The 16,696-nt window shown below is 45.8% G+C and overlaps 1 protein-coding gene across 1 annotated transcript; it reads left to right on the forward strand.

The window, feature by feature from the left end:
* Positions 1–3,335: 3,335 nt before the first annotated feature.
* Positions 3,336–6,521, forward strand: KLF17 (KLF transcription factor 17). Its single transcript, XM_069981202.1, has 3 exons — positions 3,336–3,444; positions 4,462–5,392; positions 5,700–6,521. The coding sequence occupies exons 1-3, from the start codon at positions 3,385–3,387 to the stop codon at positions 5,873–5,875; spliced, it is 1,167 nt and encodes a 388-aa protein (XP_069837303.1). The 5' UTR covers positions 3,336–3,384; the 3' UTR covers positions 5,876–6,521.
* Positions 6,522–16,696: the final 10,175 nt, after the last annotated feature.

The raw sequence follows: 16,696 nt of genomic DNA on the forward strand, positions 1-16,696 counted from the left end.
CCCCTCAGGTCCCGGGTGTTGTGTGCTGCCCCCACCCCTCCGTACACCGGGGTCACTCAGGTGCGGGGGATAGAAGCGTCTTGCAGCCTCATGGCCGCTGTTCACATCTGCAGTCACACAGGCGGCTGGGCGCAGATAACGACTTCTCAGAAGTCTCCGCATTATCTCCTCTGTGCTGCTGTTAGGAGGAAGAGAACAAGGGGTTAACATGTGTGGGGTGTGAGGAAGGGGTTAATGTGCCGCCAGATAGGGATACCATTAATACATTAATAAATGGATTTTGGGGGGGGGGGGGGGGGGGGGGGGGGGGGTAATAAGTGAAACCAATACCAGTAATTGGTTATCTGCAGAATATCCCGCGATTATCTGTGCCCCCCTCCCCCTGCAGCAGCTCAGCCCTGGGGTAATAAGACGAGAAATGCTAAAGAAGCGCAAACCCAGCGCTACAACAGCAGAGAGCGACACAGGGCGGACAAAGGGGGCGACCAAGGCAAAACACCCAGGGGCAGGGGGCAAGGAACCCGGGAAAACTGCTCCAAGCTACACAGGAGACAGTATACAGGGAGAAACTGCACCAAACTATACAGGAGAGGGTATACAGGACAGTATACAGGGAGAAACTGCACCAAACTATACAGGAGACAGTATACAGTGGAGACACTGCTCCAAACTACACAGGAGACAGTATACAGGACAGTATACAGTGGAGACACTGCTCCAAACTACACAGGAGACAGTATACAGGACAGTATACAGGGAGAAACTGCACCAAACTATACAGGAGACAGTATACAGGGAGAAACTGCACCAAAATATACAGGAGACAGTATACAGGACAGTATACAGGGAGAAACTGCACCAAACTATACAGGAGACAGTATACAGGACAGTATACAGGGAGAAACTGCACCAAAATATACAGGAGACAGTATACAGGACAGTATACAGGGAGAAACTGCACCAAACTATACAGGAGAGGGTATACAGGACAGTATACAGGGAGAAACTGCACCAAACTATACAGGAGAGGGTATACAGGACAGTATACAGGGAGAAACTGCACCAAACTATACAGGAGAGGGTATACAGGACAGTATACAGGGAGAAACTGCACCAAACTATACAGGAGACAGTATACAGGGAGAAACTGCACCAAACTATACAGGAGAGGGTATACAGGACAGTATACAGGGAGAAACTGCACCAAACTATACAGGAGAGGGTATACAGGACAGTATACAGGGAGAAACTGCACCAAACTATACAGGAGACAGTATACAGGGGAGACACTGCACCAAAATATACAGGAGACAGTATACAGGACAGTATACAAGGGAGAAACTGGACCAAAAAGTATAAAACATATAGGACAGAGTATACAAGACAACATAGACAGGAAAACTGCACCAAAAGTATATAATATACAGGAGGGAGTATACAGGACAGTATAAAAGGGGGAAACTGCACTAAAAAGTACTGAATATACAGGAGAATATAAAATATACAGCACTATATACAACAGGGAAACTGCACCAAAAAGTATAAAACATACAGGAGAGAGCATACAAGACAATATAAACAGGAAAAACTGCACCAAAAAGAGTATAATATACAGGAGAATATAAAACATACAGGAGAGAGCATACAAGACAATATAAACAGGAAAAACTGCACCAAAAAGAGTATAATATACAGGGGAATATAAAATGTACAGAGAGAGAGAGTATACAAGACCATATACATAGGAAAAATTGCACCAAAAAAGTACAAACTATACAGGAGTATATAAAATATACAGGAGAGAGAGTATACAGGACTATATACGAGGGGGAGAACTGCAGCAAACGTATAAAATATACAGGATACAATATAACTCAGCAGAGCATAAAAGACAACAAATTCGGGAAAACTGCTGGACACAGTATATAATATACAGGGGAATATACACAGGGAAAACTGCACTAAAGTATAAAATATACAGGAGAGAGAGTATAAAACTCAGCAGAGCATCAAAGACAACATAGATGGGACAACTGCAGGACAGAGGATATAAGGGAAGGACAGAATATACAGGGAAACTCCTGCAAAAAGTATAATGAAAAAATGCAGGACGGCAAAGCATAAAAGACAACATACACCGGGAAACTGCACTAAAAAAGTACAAACTATACATGTATAAGATAAAGACTGTATAAAATGCAGAACAAAATCCAATAAAACCAGTAATATACAGGACGGAATACACCGGTAATACGGTAATATACAGGACGGAATACACCGGCAGACTGCAGGACGGGTCGGGGTCCCGGGAGGGGGGGGTCTACTCCTTCAGACTATACCAAACCGCACAGTAACCGGGAAAACCGCATGTATGTGTGTACATTGTGTCACTCCTGTATCAGTTACTTCTGTACAAGTGTGCACTAGTGTGCTATGAATCCTTCGTACTAGTGAGCTCCGTGCACACAGGTGTGTAACACACCCATCTTGCCGCCTGTGTAGATGAATCGATATCTCTCTATCCTATAGAGTGTACGTGTCCTTATACTTCGTATCGGTATATAATCATTTACATGGATGATAATCCGCACACCGTAACGCATCAATAACGCTCTGTGTGTGTATATACTTATGGAGATACGTAATGTGTCTTATTGGTGCAGACGCGAAGTATATATGCTATATGGAGATTACAGTGTATCTGCTCCGTGTGTATATGTATATTACAGTATATAGATATATGGATAGTAATGTGATATATGCAGGTTGCAGTGTCTATATACTGCACGGAGACTGTGTATACAGTGTGTATAAGTTGTGTATGTTTGTGTGTGTGTATATAATATATACTGTACTATACATGAACTATATATTGGGCTGTCTGTGTATATATACTGTACTATACATGGTATATATATGTTGTGTGTACAGTATACAGTGTGTATAAGTAGTGTGCGTATATATAATACTGTACTATACATAAGATAGATAGATATATAGTGTATAAGTAGTTTGTGTATATATACTGTACTATACATGGTATATATCGGTTATGTGTGTACAGTATACAGTGTGTAAGTAGTTTGTGTATATATAATGTACTATACATGTTGTGTGGACAGTATACAGAGTGTATGTGTGCTGTTTGCAGGTTACAATGTATCTCCTCTCATTACATGTTAATTACATGTGACATGTTAGAGCACCACGTGACCTGTCAGCCTGAGGCAGGGGGCGGGGCGGAACAATGGCAATCTGTGTACAAATAAAGGCAGCAGCCAATCAGCGCTGAGCGCTCATGAATATGTATGAGGCTCCGGCATAACAGGCGGCTGCGGCGGCGGAGCGGGATATTAGACTTTGGATCCCGGAGACGGGAGCAGTATGAGCGTCGCCTTCTCCAGCCTCCCCCCGGCACACGGCAAGCAGCTCGGCATGGTGCAGGTCAGTGTCCCCGGGATTCTCTCTTCTCTTATTGGAAAGTTTCTAAACAATGCGGAGTCCGTGCAGGAGGTGACAACCGGCCGGGGTGTAGTGTGGGCTCCGTGCAGCAGAGCGCACTGTGTCTGGGATGGCACCGGGGATCTAGTCATTCTGCAATGTTACACTGTATGGAGTGCTGGCACAGTGCAGCTGATGGTACATTGTATCTACTGTAATGGTGTCTGATGGTACATTGTATCTACTGTAATGGTGTCTGATGGTACATTGTATCTACTGTAATGGTGTCTGATGGTACATTGTATCTACTGTAATGGTGTCTGATGGTACATTGTATCTACTGTAATGGTGTCTGATGGTACATTGTATCTACTGTAATGGTGTCTGATGGTACATTGTATCTACTGCAGTGTCTGATGGGACATTGGGTGTCCGGCTACTCTCTGTTCTCATGTTCTAAAAGTTTTCAGAAGTTTAAGTTACGGGCAGAGATGTATCTGTGTAGCTGGGATGTCTCTGTGTAGTCGAACTGTCTCTGTCTCTGTGTGTAGCTGGGATGTGTGTGTGTGTGTGTAGCTGGGATGTGTGTGTGTGTGTGTGTGTGTGTGTGTGTGTGTGTGTGTGTGTAGCTGGGATGTGTGTGTGTGTGTGTGTGTGTGTGTGTGTAGCTGGGATGTGTGTGTGTGTGTGTGTGTGTGTGTGTGTGTGTGTGTGTGTGTGTGTGTAGCTGGGATGTGTGTGTGTGTGTGTAGCTGATCCACCCTCAGTGTGTGTAGTAGTGCCGGCACAGGCTGATGCTACGTTGTATTTAGCTCCGAACGTTCGTGCTGCTTGTACGGTTGTCCCGCTCGGTCCCAGCTGTAATGCGGTAATGTTGCGGTTTCCGAGGTGGAGGCTGCGCTGTTTGCTCAGTGATTCTTATGAACTTGTCTGACAGGTTCCAGAGCTAATAATGTAATAACCCGGTAATAGCCGCTCCGGCACCGCTGCGATTCTTACTCACCCCGTTGTCTCCCGCAGGAGCTGAATATGGACGAGATCGGCTACAACCTCATCGACTCGTGCAGCATCAAGAAGGAGGACGACGAGCTGGGGAAGTTCGTGGACCTGGACTTTATTCTGGCGCATACAACCAACAACAACCCGGGCGGGGGCGGCGGGGGCCACACATACCCCCTGCCCGAGACCCCCGAAAGCTGCAGCACCACCTACGACAGTGACGGCTCCTACCCCCCGGGGCACAAGTACGGGAGCCCCCAGCACAGCTATGTGGCCGAGCTGCTCACCCCCGACCTGCCCTGCATGGACACCCCACCCGACTACAGCCTGAAGCCCCCCATGTCCTGTGGGAGGAAGTACACGGAGCTGCGGGGCACCGGCCTGGAGACCCCCGGGCCCCTGTCCATGGAGCAGATCCAACACTTGGGCCACAAGATAAAGAAGGAGCGGCCGGAGCAGTCATGTATGCTGAGCATCCCGACCCCGACTTCACCCGACTGCATGTCTGGGCAACTCCTGGAGCACAAATCCGGCGCCGTCATGCACCTGGGGGGTCCTGCCTACAGGATCAGCCCGGGGGGCCACGCAGAGGAGATCACCCTAAATGACTGCCACCTGCTGGGCACCGAACTGCACTTCCTGCCCCAGCAGTACCAGCCTTACCCCACTGCCTTTCAGGGTCAGGCCCCCCCACAGTTCCATGGACACTTCGGGGTGTACAGGGACCCCATGAAGGTGCACCCAGCCATGCATGGCATGATGGTCACCCCACCCTCCTCACCTCTACTGGAATACTACCCAGCCATGAACCCCCCAGATGACTGCAAGCCAAAGAGGGGGCGCCGCTCATGGGCGCGGAAGAGAACTGCAACCCACAACTGCGAGTACCCGGGCTGCGGCAAGACGTACACCAAGAGCTCCCACCTGAAGGCGCACATGAGGACGCACACAGGTAAGAAATGTTGCAAAGTCTCATGGACCCCTAAATGTCACCAGTGTAGACCCCTAAATACCTGCTATGTCCCTATTATAAGTATCACCCATCACCTGTGTAGCTGTTATAGGACTACAACCCCATCATGCCCTGGTAGCCTCAACCTCTAGCTTTCCAGTTATTGTAAGATCAGTTCAGGATGGGAGTTGTAGTTTCTGACAGATGGTTCTAGCAGCATGTATATAAGTGGGGGAGTCAGTAGTAGCCCCCTATCCTTGCCTGTTGTTGTTATTGCACCTATTAACCCCTGTGATTTCTTCCTCAGGTGAGAAGCCTTATCACTGTAACTGGGAAGGCTGCGGTTGGAAGTTCGCCCGATCAGATGAACTTACTCGCCATTTCCGCAAACACACTGGCCACAGGCCCTTCCAGTGTCACCTGTGTGAGAGGGCCTTCTCCCGCTCCGACCACCTGGCCCTCCACATGAAGAGGCACATGTGAGCCCTCCAACCACCAGAGACTGCACATGAGACCCCCATAGAACATGGAGGGGCTGTATATATGTCTGTACAGTGGCCTGCCCAGCAGGTGACCACCAGATCTCTAATATAAATATATTATTTAAGGAGTCAGATCCTGGGGAAGGGCTGACCATTCTCTGCATTTTGTACAATATTTGTAAAAAAATTGAAGCTTCTTGCATTTTTGTAAGGTGAATTGAAGTTTTATTTTTGCTGATCTGGAAGTTTCAGCTACTTTTTATACTCTTCATTATAGTGTAAGAGTCTAGAAAGCCTTGGGGGATGGGAGGGAACCCCAGAAGTGTTGGGGTTACTTTTTTATTTTATTGAACCAAAGTATTGGGAAAACTTTGCTCTTAAAGTGCAATTACTGCCAGTCACCAGCTAGCTGGGCTGCAGCGCCGCCTAGCGGCCGCCGGTGCGCACTGCACGGACCTTGTACATAGCAGTTATCGTTCAGGACACTTTGGGTCCAGGTTTTTTTTTTTTTTTTACACTGTTCTTTTTGTAAAATACTTTTAATGTCTTGTTGCTTTCCCTTTAGAAGGGAAGCCAGGTACTGTCTGCACTGCCTCCTGATGCCTTGTGTAAATATCTGTATATAATAAAATCCACATTTGTCAAGACTTTGGTCTCAAGCTCCTTCAAAGGAAATGCCAAAAACTGGATACAGTGACCAGGAATGAATGACAGGGAGATGTCCCATACATAAGGGCAGTGAGTAAGTGTGCCGTGTGTAATACTGTGTGTGTGTGTATATATATATATATATATATATATATATATATATATATATATATATATATATATATATATATATATATATTTATAAATACACAGTATTACTTGTGCTATCTGTGTGTATGTCAGGGGTGTGATTTGTGTGTATATCACTGGTGTGTGTGTGTAGGTATGTCAGGTGCTATGTGTGTATATCGGGTGCTGTTTGGCTCCTTAGTTCTGGGTTATTACATCTTATTCTGCTGCAGAATGTAAGAAAGCGTAAACCGTACAGTTCTGCTGTAAAACGTAAAGCAATCTGTTTTGTTCCCATAAGCTCTCTGCTGCTCCATTTCCAATGCATCGCCATACTTCACATCCTAGTCCTTTTTACTGCACTCTGCATCGTTCATCTTTAGCTTTCTTTAGTGGTCCTCCACCTGTTGTCAAACTACAACTCCCAGCATGCCCGAAACAAAGTTCCCCAACAGCTGGAGAGGGGCAGGCTGGGGTTCACTGCATTTACATCACTTGTTCACATTACCTATTTGAGTAACCTGTACACACAGTTTAGGTTTCTTGTTGCGTTACTGTTAAAGATCCCAGACCAGGAGGATCATGTGCAGGGACATGGCTGCTCTGTGGATCTCTCACCCTACTGCCCACCCTGGAGAATCCTTCATCTTCCTCCCTGCTCCATGTTCCCCCTCTATATCACCCCTGGGGACCCCAGACCTCTGTGCACTGGATGCCCCTTCCTCTGTCTCTGCTTTGGTTTAGTGTCATTATCGAATCATTGTAGAATTGACTGAATATAGAGACGTCCTGTCTGTCACAATGGATGAGTATAATTGGATTCCTATCTATTGTTATAATGTGTTTGGGGTTACTGCTGGTCACAGGTCTACAGGTTATAGAATAAGTCAACACCCAAAAATGCCCAGAAACAACATAGAAATCCAACTAATCTTTATTAACACATTATAATAAAACAAGCAGTGACACTACATGGTGCAAGACCAAGGAGAATAAGGCCTGCGATCCCTATTGTACCGCACATAGATAATACATACAGTAATAAGGTATGCAATCCCTACTGTCCCATGCATAGATAATACATACAGTAATAAGGTCTGCAATCCTTACTGTCCCGCACATGGATATATTTTATAGCTACAGTAACCTCAAAAGTAATAATACTAATCAAGTGCAGGAGCCCCCAATATGAGACACGGTAAAAGAACTAGAAAGAGACGTCCCCGGATGAATGAGGGGTCTCACCTCTGCCTCTGATCTATAAGGGGTGGTCTTCATACTAGCTGGGACTGTCTGTGAAGGATAAGTGGGGTGTATGTCTGTGTGAGCTCAGCTCTACATCACCTAAACCATTGTTTGTGTAGAGGGGATGGATAACAAATGGCCGCAGTCTCTGGGTGGCCTTTAGGCTCCTGGACATTATAAGATGTGGTCCTAGGGTCCCACCCTGCAGCCATTATCAACTATATGGACGTTCAGGTAAAGACACCATGCCCAGCCTAGTCCAGTGCCTTACCCCCCATACATCATGTGCTCCCCAATATACATTACTATTCCCAATACAGGATGTGCTCCCCCTAATACATAACATTCTCCCTAATCGGCCACATGCTTCCCATTACACCCCAGGGTGAGCTATGGGACAAGTGCATGTGCATGACTGGGGGTCTGTGCCGCCTGTGTAGACTCTGTTGTAATGATGGTTTGTTACAATGTATCAGTGCCAGTAACCTGTATTAATGCCCTATTACAAGGAACGATTATCGTCCGTTAATCGGCCCGTGTAATAAAAGGCAACGATCAGCCGACGTGAACGATGTTGGCTGATCGTTGCTGTTGTTTGTGTTTCAACATGTTGAAAGACAAACGACTGTGATAGCAGCGATCTGCTACCGTCGCTTCGTGGAATATCCTCTATAGGCTGTCTGGCGATCACCCGGGCAACCCCCCCTGCACCTCCTCTGCACTTACCTGCTCGCTGCCGGCACGTGTAATAGCGCCCACAGTGAACGATAAACAAGGAGCAAACGGAAGTCAATTAAAGTCAATGGAAGTAAATTAGAGACGGATGCACACAAATGCATCCGCTTTTCCTTCCATGTTTTGTAAAAACAGATGAAAAAAAACGTAGTGTGAACCCAGCTGAACTGGATGAGCTTCTGACCCTGTACATTTCTGCTGGTGTCTGGTCCTACAGCTCATCCCTAGTCCGGTCACTATGAAAAACAGCGATGTAATGTTCCCATTCACTGACAGCAAAGAGACCTCTATTAGGAAGTCGCACAATAGTAATTCAACAATGATTGACAAGAACCCTAAAATTACAAGTCATATAGTGATGAATAATGTCCTATACATGTATTGGCGGTGAGGAGCCCCGACCTCTGACATCCCTAGGAGTATCAGCTCTGGGCACATCCAGACACATAGGGAATTACTGTCTATAGCAAATGTGTTTTATTACACGTAAGGGCTAAAATCCAGCAATAATGTACCTGTTACTCGCCTGCTCTATTATTCATCATCATTGCATAAAATTGTGATTTTTGTATTTCCATTATAATTTTTTTTTAAACGGGCCAGAAGAAAAGAACATGCATATAACCAGGTGGCACATCAAAAAGTATCTTTATTCCATAACAATCCTTATAACAACCAATTCACTGGCAGACATGAAAACATATACATGCCTAAAATAAATGCAATTTTTACCGTACAATAAAGCAACAGATACCCTATGTAAACTAACCCCGTCCACAATGTTTGGAAGGACACTGCAGGATAATATATATCTGTGAGACATGTAATCAAACACAAAAAAATTACCAGATCCTACCACACGTAGCAAGAAAATATGGGGTGTATGTCATCCGGCTTCCTCAGGGGTGTATAGGAATAGAGCACCTCATGCATTCTGCTAGTCACTCTGCTTCCTCAGGGGTGTACGGGGATAGAGCAGCGCATCTGGTCGTCCGGCTTCCTCAGGGGTGTATAGGAATAGAGCACCTCATGCATTCTGCCGGTAATCTGGCTTCCTCAGGGGTGTATAGGAATAGAGCATCTCATGCATTCTGCCGGTAATCCGGCTTCCTCGGGGGGTATGGGGATAGAGGACCCCACGTGTTCCGCTGTTCTGCCAGAGTGTCTCCTAAAGAAGCTAGACGACTGGCGGAACACGTGTGGAGGGGCTCTTTCATCATACACCCCGTATTTTCTTGCTACATGTGGTAGAATCCGGCCTTTTTTTGCTTTTTAGTTGTATTTATTGTAGGATTGTATATGTGTCACTTGTTTTCATGAGTGCCAATGTATTGTCTATTATAAGGATTGTTTTGGAATAAAGATACTTTTTAATGTGCCACCTGGTTATACGCATGTTCCTTTCTGCTGGTCTGGTTTAGAGCATTGTTTACATAAATAGGTTTGCACTCGGTTTGCAGCGGTGCTCACTTTTTTATTATCATGCAATAATATTTATTTTATTTAAAATTCTTTGTATTTTTATCTTTATTTCATTTTTATATTATATTATTATTATTGTTGTGGTTTTTAGGTATTTATTTTATTAAATATTTATTATTTAGAATTAAGTATTTATTTCTTTTACTATTGTTGATTTTATTCATTATTATTATTATTATAATTATTATTATTATTCTGTTTATCGCCATCTCCTTGTTGTTTTCCTTGGACGTTTTGGTAGCCACGGCGAGCGTTCCCCTCACTCCTGCAGCCATCGCTGGAGGAGGAGGATGGATCTTTCTGGAGCTTCTGCTGCCAGGACGCTTGTCTATTTCTGTCTCTTGTACTTCTTGCTGGTTTGGCAGGACTGGCGGCTTTTCTTGCTCTCAGGGCAGGGAGGGGAGCGAAGAAGTAAAAAAAAAAAGAAAGAAAAAAAAAAACACCAACAAACATAAAACAAACTAATCCCATGAGTCAGATCATTAATCCGCTTCGGAGGCTGCACATATATGGGCATCCGGATCCTAGATCTGGCGGAGTGCTGCCTTCTGATTGGCTGATCCCCCCAACAGATACATCAAAGCATCTCACCATGGATATCCTATGATGATGGGTAATGTTATAGTATACCACTGTCTGCAGGTTTCTACTTAATTGTATGACCATTACAGAGTATAACCCCCACCATTTCCTATTGACACGTGACCACAACAAGGAGGGGGGCATAACATAATAAGATATGTGCAATCTGTGTGGCCTGATACATAAAGGGCCTCTGTCACCTAAACAGCAGCTTCTAGGAGAAAGAGGGGGCACAAGACCTATGTCAAAAATAGGGGCCGTCCCTCCAAAAGAACAGGGATGAAGAAGAGTCCTAACATGATCACTTACAACAACATTTCCCAACCAGCTGTAGCAAAGCTCCAACTCCCAGCATACCCTCACAGCCTTCATGTGTGATATCCTCTTTTTTTGTCGGTGTTCCCCAGAAGTTGAAAAACTACAGCTTCCACTATGCCCTGCTAAAGGTGGAAGAGCCACAGGTTACTGTACACAGATCTATAGAGTCGTATGCAATAGCTCCCCCTGATGGTGACATCAACAAACTATCTGCTGTTAATTTGTTTCCTTCTCTTTACTTAAAGATACAAAGTACCAGACGAGGAAATCAGATAAAGTACAAAGCAGAGACAGGGGGAAGCCCTGGAACACCACCAGAGCATGGAACGGGGGCATGTAAGGGGTGCAGATAGGTGCTGCACTAAGGTCAGGTAAACCCAGTCCAAGACCCCTTAAAGCAGAGAGAGCTCTTTAGACACTTTAAGTGAGGATCTGCAGACATAAGAGGGGGGCTCTGTATGCACTGTAATGTGGGTTCTGTGTGCAATATAATGGGGTCTCTGTAGCCACTATAAAGGTATGTACATACTATGGAATACGCACAGACACTTCAAGTGAATTCCGCCACGCAGCCTCCACTTGAAGTTCTGGCCGTCCCATAGACTCAATGATATTCGCCGACAAATTCCATCGTCCGCCCAAAGAATTCTTTTGGCGGGTGGTGGAATTCGCCAGAGAGTCCATGGGACAGGCAGCGGAATCCACTTGAAGTCTCTGCGGGTACTAGTAGTGTGCAGGGGTCTTATGTAGGCACTATAAGGATGGTGGGGGGATTGATGCATTGTACAGGTCCTTATAACAGATCATTAGGCTAGATCTTTTCCTGATCTAGCTGTACTCGGAGATCATTGCTGTGAATGGTCAGGGAGGGGCCCCAGGAACCTAAGACCAGTGCAGCAAATAAAAGGCCCCATAAACCCACTGCAGCTCTAACACAGGCGTCATGTCCTTCCTGAAATCACCGCAGCCTAAAGAGCCTCCTCACCTGCAATAATCACCTTTAACTCTGCACTAGAGACCTCATGTGGCCTCTGCACCCCAGTGCCCCATAATTATTAGCCCTTATGGGAATTCTGAAACCCATGCCCCTATATAACATCCCCACAGATATAAGCCCCCATGTCACCCCTGTATCCCACTGCCCCTCATATAGCATCTCCAGTTATTAGATCCCCATGTAACTCCTGCAGCCCTCTACCCCCCACCTATTATTAGCCCCCATGTCACCCCTGTATCCCACTGCCCCTCATATAGCATCTCTAGTTATTAGGTCCCCATGCAGCCCTCTGCCCCCCCCCCTTTCCCCATTATTAGCCCCATGTCACCCCTCTACTGCATTCTTACATGTTTTAGCCCCCTACCACCCCCTTTCCTCGGTGCACACCCTGAGTACGCAGCAGAAGTTGTACTGTGCGCTGTCCTGTGCTGGTATCTGGGACGCTGGTCCTGTGACTCATCCTCAGCGTTACACAATATCATTATATACCGGCATCTAATAGTCGGTCTCAGGTGATTATTCCTTGTAAAACCAGAACTGATTGTACCTGGCGGATTGTATAATTAATGAGCCAGACTTTTATATTATATAAGGTGCCAGGACCCCGCACACTGCTCCCTCTATAGGAAGTGAGGGAACCCCAGGGCTAACTATAGGTAATAGTCCCATAAGGAGACGACCCCAGTGTTATAAATGGCAAGTGATAGACAGGGATATTGGACTCCAGCAGGCCATGCAGCGGAGCTGGAGCATCACCTCTCTGGTTTGCTGCTGGTCTCTGCACGGTAGGATACCATATGACCTGGATATTAGTGCAGAATGTGGCTGCTATATGGAGGCTCCTAGACATAGGATCCTCACCCGCCACCCCGTCACATCATCTCCTGATTTATCAAAGAAAGTACAATTCTTTGAACTGCAGAGAAACTCCTGTAATTGGAGATAATCTGGGCTTTGATGTAGGTTGTAGCAGAGAGCTGCAGGAGGATGAGGGGGGTGATCCCTGCGGATGGAAGCAGAACTCCAGCAGCTTCTATGGACCCCCCAAACCTCATCCCAGCCACCGCCTTATGTGGAGTCTTGTACCGACCTATTGCCCTAAGTGGTCTTCCATCGTGCTCTTTTGCAACGGTTGGAGAGACGCAGTTTGAAAACCACTGCATTATATTGGTGAATCAGTAGGCTCTGGATGAGCAGGTGGAAAGTGCAGCAGTGCACACAGACTCAGCACGTGCACCAATATTCTGCACTGTCTGCACACGCACGGCGGGCGGGTATATTTATGCCGGCGCCCCTGTCGGCTCACGGTCTGTTGTCCTGTTTTCTTGTGTCAGTCATTGAGCTGTTTGTTGGGTGTTTTATTATGGTAAGATGGGGCTGTCACCTGCGGTGCATCCGGTGTCACTAGAAATTCTGGATTTGTGTGGGTAGAGATGACGCAACCCAGGCCGCTTATTAATGACAGTAGCTAAAGATTATTATAGAGATGTGGGACCTGCCGTAACCTGCCCCGTGCCGCTCACACGCTCCCAACAACACGACTCCAGGGATGGGACCTGCTGGGGGTGTGGATAGGACTGTGGTCACATTGGGCTGCAACACTGAAAACATCTCCAGCTCTATCCCTTCATTCCTCTAATCTGGCAGCACCCCTAGTATCTTCAGAGCCCACCACCCCAATCACACCCTCCATATACAGTATATATGTATACACATTACTATGCTGGATAAATACATTGCACTGTGGCATCAATGCACTAAGAGATGGTGGCACTGCCAATGCTGCAGCCCCCAAATAGCTGAACCTTTCACCCTGTGATGCTGCATTTTTTAATATCCCATGATCTAAGGTCTCGTTCAAGCAGCAAAACTTTACCCCAAAATCCCATCACTTTTAGATGCAGAGTGGAAACAGATTTACACACGGATTCATTTACAAGGGGAGAAATCCGCAACGATTTAATGCAGAAACGCGCAGATACGTGAGGCGGTAGATCTTTCAGCAATAAATGGCGTTGCCCAATTTAGTCTGTTTGCATTTACAAACCTGCTGATATAGGGGCGGTAGAAAGTACACATTGTAGTTGTGTGAACATGGCTTTATGTCATGGCATGAGGGGTTCTGCAGGGGTGCAGACACTATGTCCTATATACTGTATGGAGAACAGTGATGTTTTGTGTAAGCCCCAGTGACATCTAGAGGCGACTCTGGGTACTGCACTCCCCTCACTACTAAGCCTGTGTACAGTCAGAGAATAATGTACTATCAAGGGAACAAAGCTTCTTCTCTAGTCCTGCTCTTAGCTCCCATGCATTCAGCTCACAGGGCATTGTCTACACCGGAGTGAATACTCAGGCTAAGACCAGGCTGTCTATATACAGGTATACTGCTTCTGAATGTAAACTAATGTAATGTAAATCCTCAGACAGCAAAGAAAAATTCTACATTTTTTTTTTTGCAGAAATCAATAGTACAGGCGAGTTTAAGAAACTTTGTAATTGGGTTTATTACCCAAAATGCATTTTTTTCATGAAAAAGCAGTTTGAAGCTCTCCCCCCTGTCTTTATGGTTCTATTATGGAGAGGGGAGGGGTGGAGGGAGATGAGGCACCAAAACAGGGCAACAAAGAGTTAATTTACAGCTACATCACCAGGCTATCTCCTCTGAAGTCAGCACTGACCTCTCTGACCTCTGAATACCGGCTTTCACACAGGTGCCAATGTGTAATCCTTTGTTCTCTACTCTCTGCTTGCGATTAATCTCTCTCCTCCCTCCTCCCCTCTCCATAGGTTAGACAGGGCTCAACTGATGTAAAAGAGTCGAGATTTCCTGATAATGAGCACTTTAACCGAATTGAAACTCATAAAACTTGGAACTTTTACGCCTATCCTTTTTAAGAGGTTCTTTAATCCTGCCTGGTTTTGTTACATTAACCCTGCAGAGCAGTGACATGATCTTAGAGCTGACAATGCTGTTATTGGGCCCCTGGGAGACCCCCTTCATGGTTCCCAGCTACTTCTCGTTCCCTACATTTCAGGACCGGGCTGTTTGCCAGCAGTATCCATGCCTGAACTACCTTCCCCTTACTTGTCTGGCCAATCACAGCACAACACCTACTCCCCTCTGCTATGCCATGACAGAGCTTATGAAAGTGCAGTGGAGTGACCAGGCTGACTGCTGTAAGGATGACTTACACTATACAGTACGATAGATGGCAGGTGTAGGGGTAAAAATGGGTATTTCATGTTATATTTCTGCAAGGTGCTATGTAAGCGGAAATAAACAGCAGGATTAAAGAAAATCAGGGGTTACATCACAAAAGCAGCTCTGGTCCAAGCAATGAATTGCTGATGATGACAAGCCAAAGAGATTACATTCAGGAGGCAGCACTGTGTACATACTGGAAACACAAGCATTTACACAAGGCTGCCAAGAACTGTATAGGTGATCAGAAATGAGAGGTAGCCTTGATTTACCCTTTTAGGAACGGTGTGAATCCTCAGACAGACTCAGGGACCATGCACATAGTGTTCAGCAGAACAAAAAGCTCCATTCCAACTTCTTGTGCACCATCCTGATCTCTCTGCAGCTAGAGAAGACAACAAGCAGTGAAGGAAGGAGGGGAGACATCTGGTAGCCAAGGCTTCTGAGCTATTGTTCTGAAGAAAAAAGTCATTTACATGATATGGAAACTTTTTAGAAATCATGAGACACCAAAAACTATTATAAGTGTAAAGAAAAGCAAAGTCTCTATGTATCTTATATAACTTGTTTCACTATTCATGCTATATTATATCAGTGATGTCATATAGGGGGCGGTGACAACCTTTTACACATGACATACAGGCAGGTTGTCAGCAGTAATTGATGAATAGCTGTTCCTGTAGTATAAGGTGTGTGGATATCGGGGGAGATTTATCAAGATGTGCCCCTGGCGTACTCAACGGAAAAGGGGAAGAAAGGGGCCTGGCGAGGCTTCCTACCACATTTACCATGATTAATGCCTGCTCCCAGGTGGAAATCATGATACAAATCTACACCTGCTCCCACTTCGCAGTGCCTGCACCAGGCCTGGCCGGCATATGCCTCTTAGTAAATCCATCCAGGGAAAAGTGGGCAGGGCTTCATTTACGACCGGCGTACTGGTGTGCCAGCCTTAATAAATGTTCCCATCATGTCTAATCATGTCATTATATTACTATTCTATTAGTGACATCATACAGGGGCGGGGCTGTGACTACCTCTCAGACAGGACCAATACCAAAGCCAGGTATACATCCACAGACAGCTGTTTCGGGGTGTTGCCCCTCATCAGTGTGGAGCAGGAGTCTGACTAGGTGGAAGCAATGCCTAGTAGACCAATGCAGCAAACAATCACTGATCTCAGGGGATATCTGGCTAGTCTCATGTTGGATACTGACTGAAGTAGCCACTTAATATAGTGGTTTGGTGGTCTCCGTACAGGAGCCACCCCTTGGCTAGGTCCTTCCCTGGAGGGATATCTAGCTAGTCCTGTATTTTGAGAAAAAACTGAGGCTCCGCCAACCTTATTGCCTATTGATGTTTCCCAGGGGCAATGCACCTAGGATTTCACTGCATTGAGCGCTTTAACCAGCAGCTGACAGCATCTTCTTTGGCTGGTCTCCCTGAGATCAGTGATCAGATTGCCATATTATATCAGAGAT

The sequence above is a fragment of the Dendropsophus ebraccatus genome, chromosome 8 (genome assembly GCF_027789765.1).
Source record: "Dendropsophus ebraccatus isolate aDenEbr1 chromosome 8, aDenEbr1.pat, whole genome shotgun sequence".
NCBI classification, from domain to species: domain Eukaryota; kingdom Metazoa; phylum Chordata; class Amphibia; order Anura; family Hylidae; genus Dendropsophus; species Dendropsophus ebraccatus.

Bases quoted from the DNA above. Each gene is read 5' to 3' on its own strand.
- KLF17 (XM_069981202.1), top strand. From the start codon at position 3,385: ATGAGCGTCGCCTTCTCCAGCCTCCCCCCGGCACACGGCAAGCAGCTC. The intron at 3,445-4,461 runs GTCAGTGTCCCC...TGTCTCCCGCAG, and splicing joins AGCAGCTCGGCATGGTGCAG to GAGCTGAATATGGACGAGAT. The intron at 5,393-5,699 runs GTAAGAAATGTT...TTTCTTCCTCAG, and splicing joins GCACATGAGGACGCACACAG to GTGAGAAGCCTTATCACTGT.